Source organism: Symphalangus syndactylus, chromosome 23 (assembly GCF_028878055.3).
Source record: "Symphalangus syndactylus isolate Jambi chromosome 23, NHGRI_mSymSyn1-v2.1_pri, whole genome shotgun sequence".
NCBI classification, from domain to species: Eukaryota; Metazoa; Chordata; class Mammalia; order Primates; family Hylobatidae; genus Symphalangus; species Symphalangus syndactylus.
The window spans coordinates 43,779,223-43,802,220 of NC_072445.2; the positions used below are offsets into that span (position 1 = coordinate 43,779,223).

The 22,998-nt window shown below is 44.2% G+C and overlaps 1 protein-coding gene, 2 non-coding genes and 1 pseudogene across 3 annotated transcripts; 1 reads left to right on the forward strand and 3 right to left on the reverse strand.

Moving 5' to 3' along the window:
- The window catches only part of LOC129473563 (uncharacterized), a 687,223-nt pseudogene that overhangs the window by 505,279 nt on the left and 158,946 nt on the right, over window positions 1-22,998 (reverse strand).
- POM121L2 (POM121 transmembrane nucleoporin like 2) lies at window positions 376-4,267 on the forward strand. The gene has a single exon (XM_055264155.2). The coding sequence runs from the start codon at window positions 485-487 to the stop codon at window positions 3,590-3,592; it is 3,108 nt and encodes a 1,035-aa protein (XP_055120130.2). The 5' UTR covers window positions 376-484; the 3' UTR covers window positions 3,593-4,267.
- Window positions 14,996-15,077, reverse strand: TRNAS-GCU (transfer RNA serine (anticodon GCU)). The gene has a single exon. It is a non-coding gene; the product is annotated as a tRNA-Ser (tRNA).
- TRNAQ-CUG (transfer RNA glutamine (anticodon CUG)) lies at window positions 17,545-17,616 on the reverse strand. The gene has a single exon. It is a non-coding gene; the product is annotated as a tRNA-Gln (tRNA).

Consider the following 22,998-nt stretch of genomic DNA (forward strand, 5'->3'; position numbering starts at 1 on the left):
CCGCCAGATCTGCGCCGGGGCCCTGAGCCCCCTGAGCCCGTACCTTCGAGGCCGGTAATAGTCGGAGCCTGGAAACTGTGCACCCACTCGATTCCAGCTCTGCGCTACTTGGTGAATCTGGACCACAGGGTCCCAGACAGGGGCCGACGCCAGGGGCGAGGGGCCGTGCGCTTCCTCTCGAGTTCCTCTCCCCGCGCCAAGTACTGCAACTCGCTACGGAGACAGCAGAGGTCTGACCGCCCCGCTGAGATCTCAGAACAGCAAAGCAAGTTACTGGGACTGCCGAAGTCCCGCGTGTCCCCCGTTCCCGCGGTTGCCAGGCCTGGAGAGTGCTAAGCGCCTTGAGACTCGCGCTTTCCTAGCGCGTGAATCCCAACCGTCAACCGAACACTGCGCTCTTCGACTCGGTCCGATTCTGCAGACGTCCGAAACCTCGGAAGCCAAAACCTTGCTTGAAGTCACTGACCGCGCCGCGTCTCTCCTCATGGGCAGTTTCCTGAGCAAACTGGGACTTTCGCCCTCGTCCCCAGCCCAGGTGCGCACCGACTTGCCCGAGAGGCCCACGAAACGCCGGCCAACTCAGCCCCTTCACCAAGTTCATCGGGTTCAGTTCGTCCACCGCGCCCACCCTGCCCCATGGTATAGACCTGTGAGGAGGCGGCCAAACCTGGATCCTGCCAATCCAACCACGTGGCTGGCCAACGAGGCTTGGAGGCGCTTTCCCATGAAGAAGTCCCAGAATTCCCCCCTGGGGCCTCTCCCTTCAGACTGGTGGGAAAGTTACGTAAAGCGGACTATTTGGTCTCTTCGACATCCCAGGCCAATTTGGAGCCCAGTGACTATCAAGATCACTCCTCCTGACCAGAGAGTGCCCCCTTCCACTTCTCCTGAAGATGTAATAGCCCCTGCAGGACCCCCACCCTCTGAGGAGCTCTCAGATCCATGTTCAAAAGAGACAGTGTTGAGGGCCCTCAGAAAATGCAGAAAAGGGAAAGGGAAGTTGGAAGAACCACTATTCCCTGAGAGCTTGGACAGTAAGAGAAGGAGTCCAGAGACCAGACCATCCGCATTTAAGCCCCTGATGAAAAATGGAACCCTCACTTCTTTTGTGCCCAGGCCTGGGCCGCTGAAGAGACGTCTCCACTCCTGGAGCTCAGATCACAGCTTGACTAAGAGGCCCAGTTGCTCCTCCATGAGCTCCTTGGCCAGCATATACAGAGGTGGCCTCCTCAGCTCCAAAAGGAATGCTATTTCCAGCTCTTACAGCTCTTCCAGAAATTTCTCAGACCCTTGGAATAGAAGTGTTCCCAGTGTATCATTCGAGACACCAGAGTGGCCAATAAAAAAGGAAAAAAGTTGTCATCGGCCTTACTCTCCAGTCCCACTGGTATCAGATTTTGAGTCCCTAGGAGCATCTGAAAGTTCTGGGCAGCAAAACCAAAAGATTCCACAGCTGCCGTCTAGCCCTGAAAACCTGGTGTCGGAGATCCCACCTCCCCAGCTTGGTTATGCAGTCTCTGATGAGGACTTGACCTTGGTGAAGAAAGCTGAGCTACAGCGGAGCAACAACGCAAGAGAAGACACAACTGAGGTCACCACAGACCCTGTCCCTGAGACTTGGCTTGCTATTCAGCCTTCCCTATCTCTCACTCTGCCTTCTTCAGAAACAGATCTAACCCAGGGGGCAAATCCTCAGTTTGAAAACCTAAGAAAAATGCAGAAGTCTCTAGGTCCACTGGCCTCTCCACAGTCCACAGGAGCGGCAACCAGTGTGGCCCATTCTCCTTTGAAGGCACCCAGCCTACCGACCCCACCTGGGTGCTCACAGTCAGAGCTCCTTCCAGGCACCTCTCCAGACTCAAAGCCCACAGCTACTTTCATCCTGCTGACCCCCACCTCTCCCACATCACCAGTTACTGACACCACCTGGCCACCTTCAACCTCTCAGGCTGACAGGTCTCCCATGCCCCCAGACCCACCTGCACCACCCACCATCCAAAGTACTTTGCTTGGAATGGTGAGTAGCCCAATATTCCATCTTTCTGCATCTGCACCTCCTGATGCAACTTCTGCTCACCTCATGTTAAAACCGATTTTGGGGCCCCTGCACAACAGCGAGATTGGAAGCTCCTCATATTCCAGAATTTCAGTCACAGCTGCAGCATCTTCAGGCTATTCCGTCTCCACAACTCAGGGCACCTTAACTCCTACCTTCAAGCCTATCTTTAGCAGCATAGATCCACTTAAAACTATGCCCATGATAGCTCCTTTCTCCTCCAAGCAGACCCCTCCTCCATTTACTCATGCTTCTACCCATCATTTCCATGGCCTGGTCAAGGCCACCTCTGTGGTCATGTCCACCACCCTAGCCAGCATATCTAAAGACTCTGTTTTTAAGCCACCTTTGGATTTTGGTGTAGTGAATGTTACCAGTGCCATAGGCAACACTTATTCTGTCCCTTCCACTTGCGACACTTTCCTGCTTGGGAATGCTCAGGCCTTCAGGGCTGACTTCACTCCAGCCACAGGATTCATTTTCCCACCACACCACCATCCTACCATTCCTACTGTGCACACAGTCACCATCTTTACCCAGGTCCTTTCCAGTGCTGTACAGATATCCCCTAGAAGCAGCACTGCTAATTTCAGGGGTATGGACAGCCCTCTGCCTGCTTCTGCCCTAGTATCCACAAACTGGCCTGCATCAACCCCCGACATCTCCAACCTGACTCCAGCAATCACAAGTCCCTTGGGATCAAGCTCAAGGCCATCTTTCCCACTATCCCAAGGAGCTAATCCCCAGCCTGCATTTGGTGCCACAGATGGACAGAAACAAGGGCCTTCCCAGCCAGGCCTTATGCCAAGTGTCAGTAACTCTTTTCTTTTTGGGAGCTCAGCAGTGGCATTGCCAACCCCCGTGCCAACTCCAGCTCAGCCAGCCTTCATTAGTACCACACAGTCAGCCTTGGGGTATTTGACACCCTCAGCCTCTGCCTCTCAAACCCCTGCCAGCACCTGGTCAGGCATTGGCGGCATTCCAGCAGGTTTTCCCATTAGTCAAGCTAGTACAACTGGGTTTAGAATTGTAATTCAGACCCACCAAAGTGGGGCTTTTGGCTCAGTGTTTGGCAGCAGAGCCCCACAACCTTTTGCTTTTGGGGGATTCGTGACCCCTATGGACTGTGATGAGTCTGGGATCAGAATGACTGGTCCAGACATGAGCTCCACCTCTGGAGCTTTCAGCATTGGAGCATTGCCTAGTGGGACCAGTAGCACCATGATCCCCTTTGGAAAAGGCTGGAGCCAGAACACTGAAGGTCTGCCCAGCCACAGCACAGCTTTTGCCTTGGGGAGAGCCAGCATTTCTGCAAGAAAGACTATGGCCCCCATTGCTCAAAGCACCCCAGTCCCTGGACAAGCTAAGACAGGCAGCAGTGTTGGCTTTGGGATGCCTTTTCCACCTGCCCAGGGCTCTGTTGGGAGAGGACCTTTTAGATCATCAGCCTCTTCATTTTCCATTGGCGCAAAATCAAAAACCCCAAAGAATCGGGAGCAAAGGCATTCCCGAAGGCATCATGCCTACAAGAAGTAGGCTGTGTTCCCTGTTACTTGTACCCTGATTTGGACCTCAGTATTGTTTTTGAAATACCTCAGTGTCTTCCAATTTTCTAAAGTAAACATACTCCAGATCTAAAGCTGGAGCTTTAGATGTTCACACTGTGTGTCCTAATCTACATCCTTGAAGAATGTGAAGGACTAAACCATCTAGTGGTGATTGCAGATTGAGGCCAGGTGGAACCAAACCCCTTGGACTTGAACAGAATCTCACCTTCCCCTTCCTGTCCACTCCTCTCTGTGTCAGGTGTGCAGTGTGCACAGCAGCAGGATCTATAATATCCAGACTTTCCGAACAAGTTGAATGTCTATCAATTAGAACATTTTTTCTTACATCCCACCGTCCCTACTGCTGGTAAACACTAACATGTTCTCTCTCACTCATTGTAGGTTGTCTTTTAGAGAGTGTCACTTAAATGGAATCAAACAGTATGTAACCTTTGGAGACTGGCTTCCTTCACTCAGCATAATGCCACTGAGATTTATCCAAGTTGTTACTTATATCAATAATTTATTTCTTTTATTGCTGATTAAAGATCCATTTTTAATTGTATTCAATTGTATGAGTATACCACAGTTCATTTATCCATTCACCTGTTGAAGAACATTTATTTCCATTTTTTCTCAAAAATAAAGTCACCATAAACATTCATTTTCAGGTTTTTGTGTGAACATATGTTTTCATTTCTCTAGGAAAATTTCCGAGAGTGGTATTCCTGGGTCATATGATAAGTGCATATTTAACCTTATGAGAAACTGTCAAACTATTGAGTTAATGACAATCTTATGAGGTAGGCACTGTTTCAGTCATTATTTTGCAGATGGGGACAGAACAATGAAGAAGCCAAGTAGCTTGTCTAAAGACACACAGTGAGAAAGTGACAGAGGCATGAATTGCGTCTAGGGTGTTGGCAAGGATGCAGAGAAACCATTGTACGTTGGTGGTAGAAATGTAAATTAGTACAGCCATTATGGCAAATGGTATGAAAGTTCCTCAAAAAACTAAAAATAGAACTGCCATATAATGCCCCAATCTCACTTCTGGATATATATTCAAGGAAATTGAAGTCAATGTGTTGAAGGGATATCTGTACTCCCATGTTTATTGCAGCATTGTTCACAACAGCCAAGATATGACATCAACCTAAGCGTCCATCAATGACTGAATGGATAAAGAAAATGTGGTATAGATACACAATGAAATACTATTCAGCCTTAACAAGAAGGAAATTCTGTCATTTGCAAAAGTGTGTAAGATGAACCTGGAGGACATCATGCTAAGTGAAATAAGACAAGCACAGAAAGCAAATACCACATGATCTCACTTACTTGTGGAATCTAATGTAGTTGAACTCATAGAACTAAAAAGTAGAATGTGGTTACTGGGGTTGGGGGAGAGGAAGAGAATGAGCTGTTGGTCAAAGGGTACAAAGTTTCAGATAGGAGGAATAAGTTTTGAAATATATTGCACAGCAAAGTGACTATAAGTCAACAAAAATGAATTGTCTATTTCAAAATAAGAGTAAATTTCAAATGTCCCACCATAAAAATGATAGGTAATTCAGCTCATCTGGGTATGAAAAAACAAAAGATAGGCAAGGGAACATATCCATCACTTTATTTAATTTAATTAACTAGCTTGATTTAATCATTCCACACTGTACACATATATCAAAACATCACACTGTACCTCATAAATGTAGACAATTATGATTTGTTGATTAAAAATAATATTAAATTTTTAAAAAGAATTGTTGCTAGATAGTTTGGCTCCAAAGACTGTGCTCCTCACCCCTCACTATGGGACTTTTCTGGAGTGCAGGATAGTGGCAAAATTATACGATAGTCCAAATCCAGGCTGACACATACCTCACCTCACATAGGAAAGTTTCTCAACCACTCCGTGCCTTTTACCTAATTATGAAGACAATAATAGAGAATAGCTCATAGGAAAATTAAGCATGTTAAGCCCTTAGACTAGTACTTGTACACAGGGAGGAGGCAATGCCTCTTAGCTGATAGTACATTCCACGGTCCTCTTTCTGGACACCTAACACCTATGATGTCTTTAACTTTCCTCAGTGTAGAAAGTGTGATATAAATGTGGGTTATTTTCAATCTATGCCTGGAAGGCAGTCATTTTCCTTAGTCAAGAGTTCATAATCTAGGAATGGTCCAATTGCTTCAGCTCTCTTTTCTGGATCAATAGCAGACACTATGCTAGTTAGTCTAAAGAATGTCAAAAATGTGTTTACAACGGTAAAATTAGTGATATATCAATCAATGGACATTGAAAAGAGGTCATGATAAAAATATATGGTATGCAAGATGCGGGCTAGCTACACCAGCCATAGTCCAACAAAATATAACACAAGCCACAAATGTGAGCAAGGTATATAATTTTAAATAGTCTAGAAGCCACATTAAAGAGTAAATAAGTGGGTGATATGTAATATTTAATATACTCAAAATATTATTTTAACATTTAATTAATTTGAAAAAAATTATCATTGAGTTTTTCTTCACATAATGTGTGCAAAATCTGTTGTGTATTTCACATTTACATGACATCTCAATTAAATCCAGCCACATTTCTTTCCCTCTGTTTTTTTTTTTTTTTTTTTTTTGGTTAGAGACAGAGTCTCACTCTGTCATCCAGGCTGGAGTGCAGTGGTGTGATCTTGGCTCACTGCAGCCTCGACCTTCCATGCTCAGGTGATCCTCCCACCTCAGCCTCCCAAGTAGCTGGGATTACAGGCATGCTCCACCATACACAACTAATTTTTTGTAGAAACGGGGTTTCACCATGTTGCCCAGGCTAAGTCTAGCCACATTTCATGTGCTCAATAGCCACCGTAGATAATGAGTACATGAATAGTGCAGGTCTAAAATGTTTTAGAGATGCTTCTTATCCTGCATCAGCACAGCATAAGAATATGGCAAGACTTACAGTTTGCTCCTTTAAGGAGGGCATCCCAGGTTCAATCCTCAAAGATTCTGTGTTCAGCAATTATATTTCAAGTCTTCTTATTGGCTGGTACCCTAGCATAAGGAAACAGAATAACTCCCCTTGAATGTTGTTGTGTTTACTTCAAGTGAAACTTTCAAGCAAGATATGACTGGATTCTCTAAAAGAGAGAATGCTGGAATTTAATAAAATTAAAGGACTGGTTAAAGAATAGCTATAAATTGTTTGGTGACTTTGTATGTGTGTCTATATGTCTACCTATCTGTGGGTTTGTGCGTGAGCATCTGCCTGTATGTGTTGATTTCCCCACCAGTAGTTTTAACTGACTTCCCCACCATTGCCCCAGAAATAGCCTGACTCTCTTTACTCATTTTCCAGGGACCTCAAGATATATAGTCTCTGCTCCACTCCTGGACTCTCATAGTTAGTACTGCACTTGCCCAACCACTCACAACAATGCATAAAAAGAAGCCAAAAAGAAAGGCATGTGGTTGGCTGGGCGCGGTGGTTCACGCCTGTAATCCCAGCACTTTGGTAGGCCAAGGTGGGTGGATCACAAGGTCAGGAGATCGAGACCATCCTGGCCGACATGGTGAAACCCCGTCTCTACTAAAAATACAAAAAATTAGCCGGGCATGGTGGCGGGCGCCTGTAGTCCCAGGTACTCGGGAGGCTGAGGCAGGAGAATGACGTGAACCCTGGAGGCAGAGCTAGCAGTGAGCCGAGATCGCGCCACTGCATTCCAGCCTGGGCGACGTCTCAAAAAAAAAAAAAAAAAAAAAGAAAAGAAAAGAAAAAAAAAGAAAAGCATGTGGTCTTCATGCAGTATTTGCAGCCAGCCACAGAAGAGACCTGTCCCCATTCGGGAGATCTTTCTTTGCCTCTGAGGTCCAGACCCATGGTCCAAACAGACACGTTTTCCTGAATATTGAATGAATCAGCACCTCAATTAAACAAGAAATATTTCTTAGTTTTCTGGAGCTCCATTTAATTTCTGTTTTTTTTTCTTTTGAAATTAATACACTAAAAAGAAACTTTCTTCTTATTTAGGAGAATGCTTTCAAAATCTATCAAAGCCAGTAGCCCTATTAGGTCCATCATTCTGTCATACATTAGGGATTATAAACAATCCTGCCTTCCTGGGAGGAGAGCAAGGCTCGGCAAAATAGTGTTTTGCATTGAGGGGGTGTTATCTGCGGGAGGCACAGCTCAGGTACTTTTTCCAAATAGTGCTAGGAATTTCCTCCTGCTCATAAGGACCACTTCATGGCTCTACAACTTTGTTTAGGAAGTTGTCCTCTGGTCACTTTTGCCTTAGCTCCCTGAAGTGTATGTAGAACATACTTTCCTTTTTCTTGCCTTCTTTCTTTCCTTTCTTCATTTCTGCTTTCACTTTTTTCAGTACTTTATTGAAGTATACTTTACATACAATAAAATGTAAAAAAAAAGTATAGATAGAGCTCAATGAATTTTATATACGTATAATTTCATGTAATTATGAAATTACACCACCCAGATCAAGATTGAGAAAATTTCCAAATTGCGTTGCGTTCCCTTATCAAGTCAATACTGCATCCTGTAAGTTAAGTACTATTCTGACTTCTATCACCAGATGTTAGTTTGCCTGTTCTTGAACTCGATAGAAGTGAAATCGTAGAGTATATCCCATAGTGTGGCATTTTTGCACAACATTATGGTTTTGAGATGTATTTATGTCATTTTAAGCTTCATTTGGGTCGGGTGCGGTGGCTCATACCTGTCATCCCAGCACATTTGGAGGCTGAGACCGAAGGAATGCTTGAGCTCAGGAGTTCAAGACCAGCCTGGGCAACATAGAGAAAGCTCCTCTCTACAAAAAATACAAAAACTAAAAAAAAAAAAAAATTAGCCGGGTGTGGTGGAGCACTCCTGTAGCCCCAGCTACTCGGGAAGCTGAGGTGGGAGGATAGCTTGAGCCTGGGAAGCGGAGGCAGAGGTTGCAGTGAGCCTAGATTGCGTAGCTGCCCTCTAGCCTGGGTGAAAGTGAGACCATGTCTCAAAAATAATAATAATAATAAAAACATTTATTTGTATTTAAAAAGTACTCGTATTGTCACAGAAATTCATTCTTAGAGCTAAATAAGATTTCATTTTATAAATAAACCAGAATTTGTTGGTATGAGGAAATATGAGCTTACTGATGATCATCTTAGTGAAGGAAAGTAGAGAACTTCTTTTTGCCTGAGAGCAGAGTGGCGCAGTGAAAGCGTGCTGGGCCCATTAACCTAGAGGTTGATGGATCAAAGTCATCCTTTGCAAGGGTGTTTCTCTTAATGATCACCGTTTCCCAGGATCGTGGGTACCATGATATAATTAAGAAAATCAGATTATCAACGTCTCTTTACTTAACCTCGTAAAATTAGTTATTACTCCATGGCCCAACTTTTACAAAGGCGTTAATCGTTTTCTTTTCTCATCTGTTCTTGCAATACCTTCCCTTATCACTCATTTCAAAAGAGAGATGACAAATTTAACTTTAATTTCCAACAGATTCGCGTTCTGTCTTCCAGTGAATAGAATACACACCTATCTTTGGTATGTTAATGGTTTTATAATTTTCGTACACGCGAAGGAAAAGCATTTTTTACTTCTGCTCAATAACTATACAGTCGTCCTTTGGTATCCGTGAAAGGTTGGTTTCAGGGCCTCCTGCGAATAGTAAAATCTACCAGTGCTCAAGTCCTTGATATAAAATGACCGAGTATTTGCTTATAACCTATGTACACCTTCCGGCATACTTTAAACCATTTCTAGATTATTTATCACATCTTATATCGGGATCCCCAACCTCCCGGCCGCGGAGCGGTACCGGTCCAGTCCGTGGAAAAATTGTCTTCTAAACCGGTCCCTGGTGCCAAAAAGGTTGGGGACCGCTGTCTTACATGATGCAAATGCTATGTAAATAGTTGTTACATTGCACTGTTTAGGGAATAATGACAAGAAAATTTCTGTACATGTTCAGTATAGACGCAGGGTTTTTCAAGTATTTTAGATCCGCGGTAGGTTGAATCCATTGCATGCAGAACCCATGGTTACGAAGGGCCAGCTGTTTTGCATTTTTACTTGGGTTAGACTCTCCTGCTCACTCTCACTCCTTTATACGCTTCCGCACATGATTTGTAAACTTTAGATAAAGTTAATGAGAATGCTTTGTGAATTCTTCTCTAAAGCCATATATGTTAATCATGAAGACACCATTTTTATCCCCACGTACATAAACTAGAGTCATTTGGACTTTATGGAGAAAACAGAAACAAATAAGCTAAATCTGTAATGCTAGGGGGGAAAATGGAATGCATTAAAATTTTTTTTTAAGTTTATGCATCAGGATCCAATAGCAAAATCGGAGAGGGGAGCCTTAGTAAGATATTTGCAATTTTTGTTGTTGTTGTTGAGGAAATGGGGTATTTTGGGACTACACGCGCGCACTACCACGCCCACCTAACTTTCTTTTTTTTTTTAGAGACGGATTTTAGCTCTTGTTGCCTAGGCTGGAGTGCAATGGCGCGGTCTTGGCTTACTGCAACCTCCGCCTCCTGGATTTAAGCAATTCTCCTGCCTCAGCCTCCCAAGTAGATGGGATTACAGGCATGCGCCACCGCGCCTGGCTAATTTTGTATTTTTAGTAGAGATGGAGTTTCACCATGTTGGTCAGGCTAGTTTCCAACTCCTGACCTCAGGTGATCCGCCAACCTCGGCCTTCCAAAGTGCTGGGATTACAGGCGTGAGCCACCGCGCCAGGCCTATGTTTTGTATTTTTAGTAGAGACAGGGCTTCTCTATGTAGGTCTCAAACTCATGGACTCAAGCGATCCGCTCGCCTCGGTCTCTCAAAGTGCTGACGATTACGGGAATAAAACCCCCGCGCCTGGCCCTGAGAAAAAAATTTAAATTAAAGCCCTCTTTAGTGAGTCATTACATACGGTAAAACAAACAAAAAAGTATATAAATTATTCTAAACAATGAGCACCCTAATTAACGAGAATTTACACACAAAAAAACGAATCGGACAAACGGAAATAAGATGATGAGGGGAACATGTTTTGTTCCTTTAATCTTGCTGCTTTGAAGATGTTCTTATCTGGAGACCCCCTAGGCCTATAATCTTCGATTTTTTTTTACCCACTGACTCCCAAAAGCATTTTGACTAAATGTCCAGTCATAGGAGATTAGTTTATACCTACAGTGCGTGTACACATTGGGATACTGTGAAACAGAGTGAATAGGAACGATATCTATTAACTTATACGGAGCAATTTCTAGAAGACATTGTTAAGTGAAGAAAAAGCAAAATGCAAAGGAGTATTTATAGTACTATATTACTTTCTGAAGTGCAAGAAAAAAGGGAAAATAAGAAGGCAGACATGAAGAAGGAGGATAAATCAGGAAGCAACGAAGTCAGTTACCTAGCAGTGCAGTGGTTGCCGGACGCTGTGGCTCACACTTTTAATCCCAGCCCTTTGGGAGGCCGAGGCGGGCGGATCCTTGAGATCAGGAGTTTGAGACCAGCCTGAGAGAAAGGGCAAAATCTTGTCTCTACAAAGATGAGCTATTCTGGAGAGGTGGAAGGGTGGCTTGGGCCTCCGGGAGATGGAGATTGCAGTGAGCTGAGATCACGCCACTGCATTCTAGCCTGGGCTGGTACTCAAGTGAATACCAAACCGTAGTATACAAAAAGAAAGAATCAGACCATGCTACTTTTAACTTGGGGCAGGACGAGAATTACAAACGAATCTTGGACTCTTTTTAATTGATTTTGTTTTCTGTTGTAATGTGGACAAAGCAATTTTGAAGCAATTTTAGGTGTATTATAGGATAGGGCACATGAGTAAATGTGTTGATTTACTCTTTTGAGTAAATCATTTCAGCCACTATTCTTTTTTTTTTTTTTTTTTTTTTGTTGAGACGGAGTCTTGCTCTGTTGCCCAGACTGGAGTGCAGTGGCCCGATCTCGGCTCACTGCAAGCTCCGCCTCCCGGGTTCACGCCATTCTTCGCCCTCAGCCTCCCGAGTAGCTGGGACAACAGGCGCCCGCCACCGCGCCCGGCTAATTTTGTATTTTTAGTAGAGACGGGGTTTCACCGTGTTAGCCAGGATGGTCTCGATCTCCTGTCAGCCACTATTCTAATTGCAGAAGAGGATCATACAAATAGGAGACGGTGGGAAGGCAAAAAAAAAAAAAAAAAAAGCCCCTCAGGGGATACATTAGAATTGTAAATATCCGGCCTGGCGCGGCGGCTCACGCCGGTGCTGGTAATCCCAGCACATTGGGAGGATGAGGCGGGCCAATCACCTGAGGTCGGGAGTTCAAGACCAGCCTGACCAAAATGGAGGAACCCCCATCTCTACTAAAAATACAAAATTAGCTGGGGGTAGTGGCACATGCCTGTAATCCCAGCTACTCGGGAGGCTGAGTTAGGAGAATCGCTTGAACCCAGAAGGTGGAGGTTGCGGTGAGCCGAGGTTGCACCATTGCACACCAGCCTGGACAACAAGAGAAAAACTCTGGCTCAAAAAAAAAAAGTAAATATCGTTGGGTACTCATAATTATTAAAATAGGCATATGTGTGTGCATAGGCATGTATATGTGCACATGTACATATATGTGTGTGTCTATTTACATATTATGTATGTGTGAGTATACATATGTATTTCCTAGATATTGTTGATAAAATGTTCTAGAAGCAAAGGTGCCTTAGAAACAGTAAGTACACCTAGACCCTGGATATTGGTCTCTAATACATTCCTCACTAAAAGATCACCTCTAAGAAATAGAAGACTTCAGGACTGGGACAGGGTAAATGCAGCAGAGCCTAGAACAATTTGCTATGCCAGAAAATAAGAAAGTTTAAGAAATATGGTGGAAGAATGTCACAAGGACAGAGTACTCAGCTTGAAGGGGCTGCCTCTGACGAAATCTGGGTTATATGGACTACCAAAGTTATTTAAAGCAATAATGGAATTGTAAACCACTGAAAAATAAGATTTTATGGGTCCATACTGATAATAAATACATAAATAGATGTTAAAGGGGGACTCTTTTATTTATTTATTTATTTATTTATTTATTTATTTATTTATTTATTTTTGAGACAGAGTCTCACTCTGTCACCCAGGCTGAAGTGCTTTGGAACAATCTCGGCTCACTGCAACCTCCACCACCCAGGTTCAAGCGATTCTCCTGCATCAGCCTCCCGAGTAGCTGGGACAACAGGCGCCCGCCACCATACCCGGCTAATTTTTTTTTTTTTTTTTTTTTTGTATTTTTAGTAGAGATGGGGTTTCACCATATTGGCCAGGCTGATCTTGAACTCCTGACCTTGCGATCCACCCGCCTCGATCTCCCAAAGTGTTGGGATTACAGGCGTGAGCCACAGCGCCCGGCCAAGGGGGATTCTTGATTACAATAGAATGCCAAAGTAAAAACTGGTAAATGTGAAGAAAATTCTGGAGTTGAAAAAAAACATCATTTTGCAACCATCATAGTAAATATGGTTCAGGTAGGAATTATCAATAGATGCTAACTCTAGAGGAAAATTTTGATGGGGAGCAAGTTATTTGTATGATCTTTAAGCATCTCCCGCAGATTGCTTATTAGTTGCAAGGGTGAAACTAGACACATATATCAACTTGACTGTGTGATTGGAATTAACCTCAGTAATGAGGGGCAATGTTAACCTCAGTAATGAGGGGCAATGAACATTGCATGTCTCCAGGTTTAATAGTCCTCAGAACGACATGCCACGTATATTCTATTCTCTGGGATGCATAACGTGAACCCAATTATGAGGGGAGAAAATCACGCAAAGCCCAAATGAGAAACGTTCTATGTTTTAGAAATATGAGCAGTTACCATGTTCTTCAAAAAGTCAATATCATAAAATACAAAGAAAGGTTGTGAAAATGTTCCAGGTTAAAGGAAACTAAAGGGATATGGAAAACACCCAATTCTAGACTGATTCCTGAACTGGAGGGGGTAAATACTATAAAGGATATTACTGGTCAATTGAAAAAAATGGAATAGAGGTTAGAAAATTCATAAAAAAATTATATCAATGTTAAATATACTGAATTGGTAACTATATTATGGCTATAGCACAAGAAAATATTCCTGTAGGAAATTCTCACTTAAATATTTAAGGGCAAAGGAACATAATACATATAATTTACTCTTAAATGTTTTGGAAGACACACACATGAACATACACAGATATAAGATATAAAAATATACAGAGAGAGAGAATGAACGTTAATAGGTGAATCCTGATAAAAGGTATATGGGTGGTCTTTATACTATTCTTATTCTTAATTTTTTTCCTTAAGTTTGAAATTATTTCCGGGTAAAAAGTTTAAAAAGGCTGAGTGTAATGGCTCACACCTGTAATCCCAGCACTGTGGGAGGCCGAGGCGGGTGGATCACCTGAGGTCAGGAGTTCGAGACCAGTCTGGCCAAAAAGGCGAGACCCTCGCCTCTACTAAAAATGCAAAAATTAGCTGGGCGTGGTGGTGGGCGTCTGCAGTCCCAGCTACTTGGGAGGCTGAGGCAGAAGAATCGCTTGAACCAGGGAGGCAGAGGTTGCAGTGAGCCGAGATGGCGCCACTGCACTCCAGCCTGGTCGACAGAGTAAGACTCTGTGAAAAAAAGAAAAAAAAAAAAATTAAAAAACATTTTAGTAAAAATTTGAGGAAGTAAAAAGATTTAGTATAACGAACATTCAACTTCCCATCAACCAGCTTAAACAATTAACAATATTTTGTTAATGTTGTTTTCTCTACTGCTCTCCAACACCACCTAGTATTTTGAAGCAAATTCAAGACAGGAGATTCCAAAGCACTTTACTTTGACAATAAGCAAAGGTACAAATTAGTCGTTCATAGGTAAATACAAAGGAAGGTGACACACAAACTTCTGTTAATTGTTCGGAGGAGAGGGTATCAGTGTCTGACCAACGCCTTTGATTCTTTCGCTTTGCAACATGAGGCACTATGTGAGTGCAGCAAGGGATCCATTGCACCATGAGGACATCTTGGCTAAGAGCCCTTCAGGTGCAGGCAATGCCCGCAGCCCACGTGCTAGATGTAGTAAATTGTAATCTAAGAATGGAGAGTAATTCCCCTCAGATCCGCAAGCATTCCTTGGAACCTCAGGAGGAAATAAAACTGATAGATGGTCGAGAGAAATGAGATGAAGCAAAAGGAGGAAAGCTATAGATTATGTATATAACTTTTCTGAGAGCAACTCAGACCTGCGACAGAAACCTGGTTACCCTCTTAAAGAAAACGGTCGAGGAAAGCTGTAGATTATGTATATAACTTTTCTGAGAGCAACTCAGACCTGCGACAGAAACCTGGTTACCCTCTTAAAGAAAACGGTCGACGAAGGTGGGATTCGAACCCACGCGTGCAGAGCACAATGGATTAGCAGTCCATCGCCTTAACCACTCGGCCACCTCGTCCTTCGGGCGGCAAGGTGTTTTTCGGATACTCCTTTAACGCTTGCTTTTGACGAAGCCTTGCAGTTTAATTCTGGTGATACGTTGATATGTATTGTAATGTCCTTCAAACTGTGGTCTCCTTAAAGAACTCTTACGCAAAACAAGTTCTTTCCACCTTCATATGGAGAACCTTTTAGTTTAATGATCCTGCCCAGCGCCCGTGTGTCCAGTCTTGAGTGTCATCCATCGTTCCTCCGTATCCGTTCTCGCTTTCCAACTACAGTGAATTTTTTTTCTCCCCGAGCTCCATGCTCTTCTTCTTACCATTTTCTACCCTCAGCACTCTTTTAACTCTTCTCTTTGCCCTCACTTCACCTGCCTTAGTTCATTACTCATTCCTCAGATCTCAAGTTAGGCCTTACAGCCCTTCTTACTGAAGGCTAAGCAGCTGAAAATTGAGGCGGCAGGGTGGGGGGGGGGGGGGACACTTTTTCTGTTGCGAATGTATTTTTCTGTTTCTGCCACAGAATTTTATCCCAATATTATGTATTTTTATGCTTAAAGACTCTATCATAACTCACAGCAATGGAAAATACTTACGTAAATTGAAACCTCTAATTATTTTTATTTCCATTGACCATAAATCCCCAAGAGTTTCACCGTTTTTCTTCTGGTTTGAATTACCTTTACATTCAATGGTGGCACACAATAACAAACACAAATCAACAATTTTGGTAAGTAATTTAGTATATATGAAGAGTAGAGTTGCATTGGAAATGCATCTTTTAGTGAAATGGCTGTTAATATTTTTTTCTCCATCAATTCATTGTCCGCGGATAAATACTTCTTATAGCTGGAATAAGAAAGGTTCAGTGGAATTAACAACAAAAAGATCAGTAGATTGTGGTTTTGAATAAGTCAGAGCCTTCCAAGAGGTGTTTTTATGATTATTTAAGCTGCATTATTTAAAGTGGAATCTTCAACACATTCCCATTACGTTTATCTAAATTTAATAAATAAATGGTAGCAATAAATAAAAGTGATGGCGAGCAGATTTGGGACGACGTAAAATATATAACTTTACGGATATCCATATTTGTGTTTGTATTCATATTTGATAAAAGTCCAAGAATTTTCCTACGAGTCTCAATAATCGTAAAAAAATGAAAACACTAACTTTCCATGGCCCAATATGTACGTTCCGTTTTGTTAAAAATGGAATGTTATTAGTCGGAAGTAAATGAGGAATTTGTCAGTTCCTTCATAAAATCGTGTAAAATATGCAATTGAGACACACATCTCTGTCTTGTTTACAGAAGACTTTGGAGACACCAGCATTTCCAGTTGTTCTGTCACGGTAAGATGTTATCTAAAAGGCGAGAATGATTTGCAAGGGAAGATGGAATTAGGGAGCATTCACATCCCATAGGGAGCTAGTGCGCAGTAGGGGAGACACATTTGGGGAAATGTTTCTTTGTAGCCTCTAGGATCTCGTGGTCTCGGGCCAGCAACCCTGTCGCTAAGCTTCTCTGCTGCACCAGGCGCTGCCTTCTCTGAGATTCCTTAGCGCAAGCGCTTTTTCCTGATCACATTCCCTGCCTTCTCTCCTCGCTGATTTCTTCTTTAGTCCCCGCCTCTCTCCAAAACCAAACCGCCCCAGCAATTTCCGGGTGACTGAACTTCTACAATCTGTCTGAGAGGGTCCGAGCTCTGAAACCCCTTCTTCAGGAGCTAGTCCATGCCCAGACTTGGAAATGCCAAGAAAGCCAAGTTGCTGAGCGCCCAGCAATGAGCTCAGGGAGCTCTCACTAGGAAACGCTGCGGGATGTTGGGGGTTGGGGGGATTGGCGGGGAGAGGGCGTAGAGTGAACTCTGTTATCCTGGGACAGGGAGTCTTTTCAGCTCATTTCCCCCTCTTCTCTGTCCAAGTAAAACTTGCTTGTGCAAACTCGAATCAGCATCTATCTCTATTGACTATTGCCAGTTGTATCTTTCCCGTCACCTGTTCTATCTGCCCAGCCCTCACAAGTTGAGCTTCTATCCCCTTGTGGTCTTGTCTGAGGAGTTTTCTCTCGGCTTCGGCGACTGTCAGCTCTCCCAGACAGTCGTGGGTAAGTCCTTTCCTCAGTTTCCATCCCAACTTTTCTCTGTCCGTGACGATCACCAAATTTCCTTTCTCTCTTCTCACTAGCCTCCTATCTATCGTCTCTTCACTTGTTTGCATACCTTTTCTGGAGACTTTGATTTCCAGTTCCAGCAGGACTCGAGCGACTGCCTCGTGCATTTCCTTTTGAGGTTTCTTTTTTCTCCAAAGAACAAATTGTGCGCAGCAAAAATAAAGTTATTATTTGGTTGGCAGCTAAAGATACTCCGCTCAAGAGATGTGACGTGGAAATACCAGAAATAAAATTTAATCGAGTGATTTGTATGAGCAACAGTACAGATTGTGGAGAGACGATGGGGATTTGACTGCAGAGGACAAAAACTAAGGTTCCACCGAGACTTGAACTCGGATTACTGGATTCAGAGTCCAGAGTGCTAACCATTACACCATGGAACCTTCCACTGAACTGATGTTTCCTAAAGTCATAGGTGACCTATTTCTCCACCTTAGGTTCCTTCCCTCCACCCCATAGTTTGGCTGATGGGTGCATTCTGCTTTTCCTCTTGGAGGATTAAGTCAAGAAGACGCTTACCTGCCACATGCCTACATTCAACACCTTTTACACCAGAGTCATAATGGAAAACGTTGACTTCCAAATGGCCGGAGTCCTCTCATCCTAAACCACTCCTTTTAAGTGGTTTAGGAGCTTGGCGCCCCGGGCCTCGGGCCTCTATTTCATCAATGAGAAAACAAGTGAGATTGTTAAACAAGACTGTGTGCCAAGTGCCAGGCACACAGTATGCCAGGTTACCATGTGCCAGTTTTTCTGACAAGTGTTTTCTATTGTTATCTTACCTGTGAGGCTCACAAGCACGCTGTGAGATGGGACCCATAACCTCTATTTTACAGGTGAGAAATTTGAGTCAGATACCTGAGACGCTTTACTCCTTTTCGTTATAGATCTAATTTTCTCAAAAATCGTTTTTACCAGAGTAACATGTAGCGTTTTTAAGGACACGTTATGGAAAGATTTTACCGAAGTCACAGGGGAACCACTTTGCTGTTTACAGAAAACTGAAATAAACGCACTTGAACTACTGGGTTAGAGGAAGATCCCAGCAACCCTAGGATAGCAATTCAGGGAAAGAAGGGGAAGGGTAGACAAAGGTCCCTCCGGAGTTTCCCAGTGTGTCTGGAATTGGTGGGTTCTTGATCTCACTGACTTCAAGAATGAAGCCGCAGACCCTCGCGGTGAGTGTCACAGCTCTTAAGGTGGCGCGTCTGGAGTTTGCTCCTTCTGATGTCCGGATGTGCTCAGTTTCTTCCTTCTGGTGGGTTCGTGGTCTACGCTGCCTCAGGAGTGAAGCTGCAGACCTTCGCGGTGAGTGTTACAGCTGTTAAGGCGGCGCGTCTGGAGTTGTTCATTCCTCCCGGTGGGCTCGTGGGCTAGCTGGCTTCAGGAGTGAAGCTGCAGGCCTTCACGGTGAGCTTTACAGCTCATAAAAGTAGGGTGGACCCAAAGAGTAAGCTGTAGCAAGACTTATTGCAAAGAGCTAAAGAAAAAAAGCCTCCACAGTGTAGAAGGCGACCCCAGCAGGTTGCCACTACTAGCTCTGGCAGCCTGCTTTTATTCTCTTATCTGGCCCCACCCACGTCCTGCTGATTGGTAGAGCCGAGTGGTCTGTTTTGACAGGGCGCTGATTGGTGACTTTACAATCCCTGAGCTAGACACAAAGGATCTCCACGTCCCCACCAGATTGATTAGATACAGGGTATCGACACAAAGGTTCTCCAAGGCCCCACCAGAGTCGCTAGATACAGAGTGTCCATTGGTGCATTCACAAACCCTGAGCTAGACACAGGGTGCTGATTGGCGTGTTTACAATCCCTGAGCTAGACGTAAAGATTCTCCACGTCTCCACCAGACTCAGGAGCCCAGCTGGCTTCACCCAGTGGATCCCACGCCGGAGCTGCAGGTGGAGCTGCCTGCCAGTCCCGCGCAGTGTGCCCGCACTCCTCAGCCCTTGAGTGGTCGATGGGACTGGGCGTTGTGGAGCAGGGGGTGGCGCTCTTCAGGGCGAGAAGCCCATGGAGGGGGTGGGAGGCTCAGGCATGGCAGGCTGCAGGTCCCGAGCCCTGCCCCGCGAAGTAAGGCCTGGTGAGAAATCGAGCGCAGCGCCGGTGGGCTGGCACTGCTGGGGGACCCAGTACACCCTCCACAGCCGCTGGCCTGGGTGCTAAGCCCCTCATCGCCCGGGGCCGGCAAGCTGCTCCGAGTGCGGGGCCCGCCAAGCCCACGCCCACCCGGAACTCCAGCTGGCTCGCAAGCGCCACGTGCAGCCCCATTTCCCGCTCGCGCCTCTCCCTCCTCACCTCCCTGCAAGCTGAGGGAGCCGGCTCCGGTCTTGGCCAGCCCAGAAAGGGGCTCCCACAGTGCAGCGGTGGGCTGAAGGGCTCCTCAAGTGCCGCCGAAGTGGGAGCCCAGGCAGAGGAGTTGCCGAGAGTGAGCGAGGGCTGTGAGGACTGCCAGCACCTGTCACCTCTCACCAGGACAGTGCACAGCTCCCATGGTCCTTCCACTGCCCTTCACCAATGAGAAATATGTGCAGGGTAAACTTCCAAACGGACACAAAGAAAACTCCCTGCTTCTCCCTCGCATATCCCTTTGTGACACACACAGGAGCCCATGTGAAAACACAAACACAGGCACACACACACACACACACACACACAGAATCGTTTTCTGTGACCAAAACAAAACGAAAAGTCTGTGTTCCCTGTTTAAAGTGATAGCTTCCTTACAGGACAATGTCTGTCAGTTAAATTCGAAAGGGTTTTCAGAGGCATATCCACAACCTTCTAAGAATTTATTCTCTTTATCTTGTGTCTCGACAATTTGAGAAAGAGGGTAGATTTCAGGACTAATTTGGAAGGAAAATCTGAAATCAAATAAGTTTTATTTTTTTTAAAAAAATGCCAGTTATCTTTCCACTCCTTGAACTCTTCCCCGCCCCCCCCCCCGCCTCGCTTTCATTAAGCAGGCTCCCAGCCTTGGAGGTCTCTGCTCTGAACAGCTTTCTGTCCCCAACCCTTATTCCTGGAGGAAACAGAAAGAACATTTAAAAAAAAAGGAAGAAGAAGAAGAAGAAGAGGAAGAAGGAGGAGAAGAAGAAGAAGAAGGAGGAGAAGAAGATTATTATTATTACCTGGGGATGGTGAATTTGAATCATCTTAGAGCATGAAAACCAAATTTCTCGGGGGAGGGGGGGAAAGAAGCCAGTGGCCTGGGGACGATGAATTGGAATCATCTTAGAGCATGAAAACCAAATTTCTCAGGGGGAAGAAGGAAGCCAGTGGCCCGTACGGAGGTCGAACCCGCGATCTTGGCGTTATTGGCACCACGCTCTTTGTCACAACCCTCTAACCAACTGAGCTAACCGGCCGACCACAATACCGTCCTTTTGTTGTTCATCTCACCCGCATCCCTGTCCCTTCTCCGCGAAAGTATTAAATTATTCAACGTAATTCCTGTTTGTCTTACAGGGAGGAACAATTTCTTAGTTGCTTTAGAGTCTTAATAGAAATAACGAGAAATTTCCTCTTAACGCAAAAACAAAACAAAAGAGCTGTATTCGTAGACTTGAAAGAGGACGCTTAAACATTTCAAACTGTGGCTAATGGCCCAGCAATTTATGGAATATTTGCTGCCTTCTGAATGTCTAGTCAATACGTGCAGACAATGAATCAGATTTGGTGAAATATTAGTAAGTCTTTGCTTCGTAAAAGCCGCTCACTAATACAACATACAAATTGGTACCTGAAGGATATTCCCAAAGAGTCTGATTCTCGATGGTCCCACAGTCGAGATCGTCCCAGGTTTCTTATGTCCAGATCCTCAATTTGGGAGTCTTCCTATGTGTTCCCTCAGATTCCTAAAGTGACCTCAAATCAAAGGTCGCTTCGAAGACCTTGGTATTGAAAAATGCTAGAAATGTGGTTCTTTTTTTTTTTTTTTTTTTGAGAAGGAGTCTCGCTCTTTCACCCAGGCTGGAGTGCAGTGGCGCGATCTTGGCTCACTGCGGGCTCCGTCCCCCGGGGTTCACGCCATTCTACTGCCTCAGCCTCTCCCAGTAGCTGGGACTACAGGCGCCCGCCACCACGCCCGGCTAATTTTTTTTTGTATTTTTAGTAGAGATGGGGTTTCACCGTGGTCTCGATCTCCTGACCTCGTGATCCGCCCGCCTCGGCCTTTCACAGTGCTGGGATTACAAGCGTGAGCCACCGCGCCCGGCCAGAAATGTGGTTCTAGTCACCATTCCAGGGGCCGTTAAACCCAATCGTTGTCTACTCAGCCTTTGTTTCCCAAAAGCATTACCATTGTTTTTAATATCTTGTTTATCGTTCCAGAGATTTTGAATACATAGACAGAGTAACACAAGTGTTTTCTTTTTTCTCTTCATGAATAGTGGCATTTTATACACTTTTTAAATCTCTTGCCTTTTTAAATTTTTACTTACAATGTATTTTTGCAACCTTTCCATATCAGAATAGACAAGTTTTCTTCAGTCTTTTAAAAATATGTATAGTATTACATATACTATACACGTGTATACCTATGTAACAAACCTGCACGTTCTGCATATGTACCGCAGAATTTAAAGTATAATAATTTAAAAAATATATGTGTAGTAGTTGGCCAGGAGCAGTGGCTCACGCCTGTAATCACCACACTTTAGGAGGCCGAGGTGGGCGGATCATCTGGGTCAGGAGTTGGAGACCAGCCTGGGCAACATGGTGAAACCCCATCTCTACTAAAAATACAAAAATTATCCAGGCATGGTGGCATACGCCTGTAATCCCAGGTACTCAGGAGGCTGAGACAGGAGAATCTCTTGAACTTGGGAGGTGGAGGTTGCAGTGAGTGGAGATTGTGCCACTGCACTCCAGCCTGGGTGACAGAGTGAGACTTCATCTCAAAACAAAACAAAACAAAAAAAAACAAAAACAAGTATAGTATTCAATTATGTTAGTATATATCATAGTTTAATGAGCAGTTAGTTTAGTTTTCCATCCTGCTATTGCAAACTCTTTATGTCTACAAACATACACCATCTCTGATATCTGCCATGATACCTTGCATTCATGTGGAAAAGCTGCATCAAAGAATTGTGCATTGGCAATTTTGAGGGCCATTGTCCCCCTGTAATTTAGAGGGTTGATCCCAATATTCTTTTTCCTTGCTTGTTTGTTTTAACTGTATTGAGCACAAATAGGATCCCGGGCACATTTCTACACCTCCTTCTTCCTGAATTACAATCAGTGAAAATGTAGAGAAATTCATACTGGGGAATGTTTGTTTCTGGAATATCACCTTCTCTCAGTTAGGCGAGACTTTGGGAATGTGATAGAATCAGGTGGGAAAAGGAAGCGGCTGAATGGAGAGCAAGGAGAAGGGCCAGCAGAGGCCTTCTTTTCTGCACCTCAGAAAGAACAAAATGGCAAAAACACCTGAGGGGAGAAGAGCTAAGAGAGCGTCAGTGTGTCTGGTGATTGAGACTGAGCTGCAGAGTGATGTGCAAGTAGTAGGAGATGAGGCCTGAGGAGGAGAGAACACGTGCATGATGCAGGACTCTCTAGTAGATTATTATAAATAAATCAGGATACTTTACTTGATGGTAAAGAGGATGGAGCACTAAAATTAACAGGCATTAATTGACCTATATTGAGTCTAAACTAAGAACTATGATTACTATGTATAGGCCAAGTTAAAGATTTTTGAATTGGCCCTACCAACAATGGGAATCCATGGAAGAATCTTAGGCAGAGGAGTCTCATGAA

Coding starts and splice junctions, on each gene's coding strand:
- POM121L2 (XM_055264155.2), top strand. CDS start 485: ATGGGCAGTTTCCTGAGCAAACTGGGACTTTCGCCCTCGTCCCCAGCC.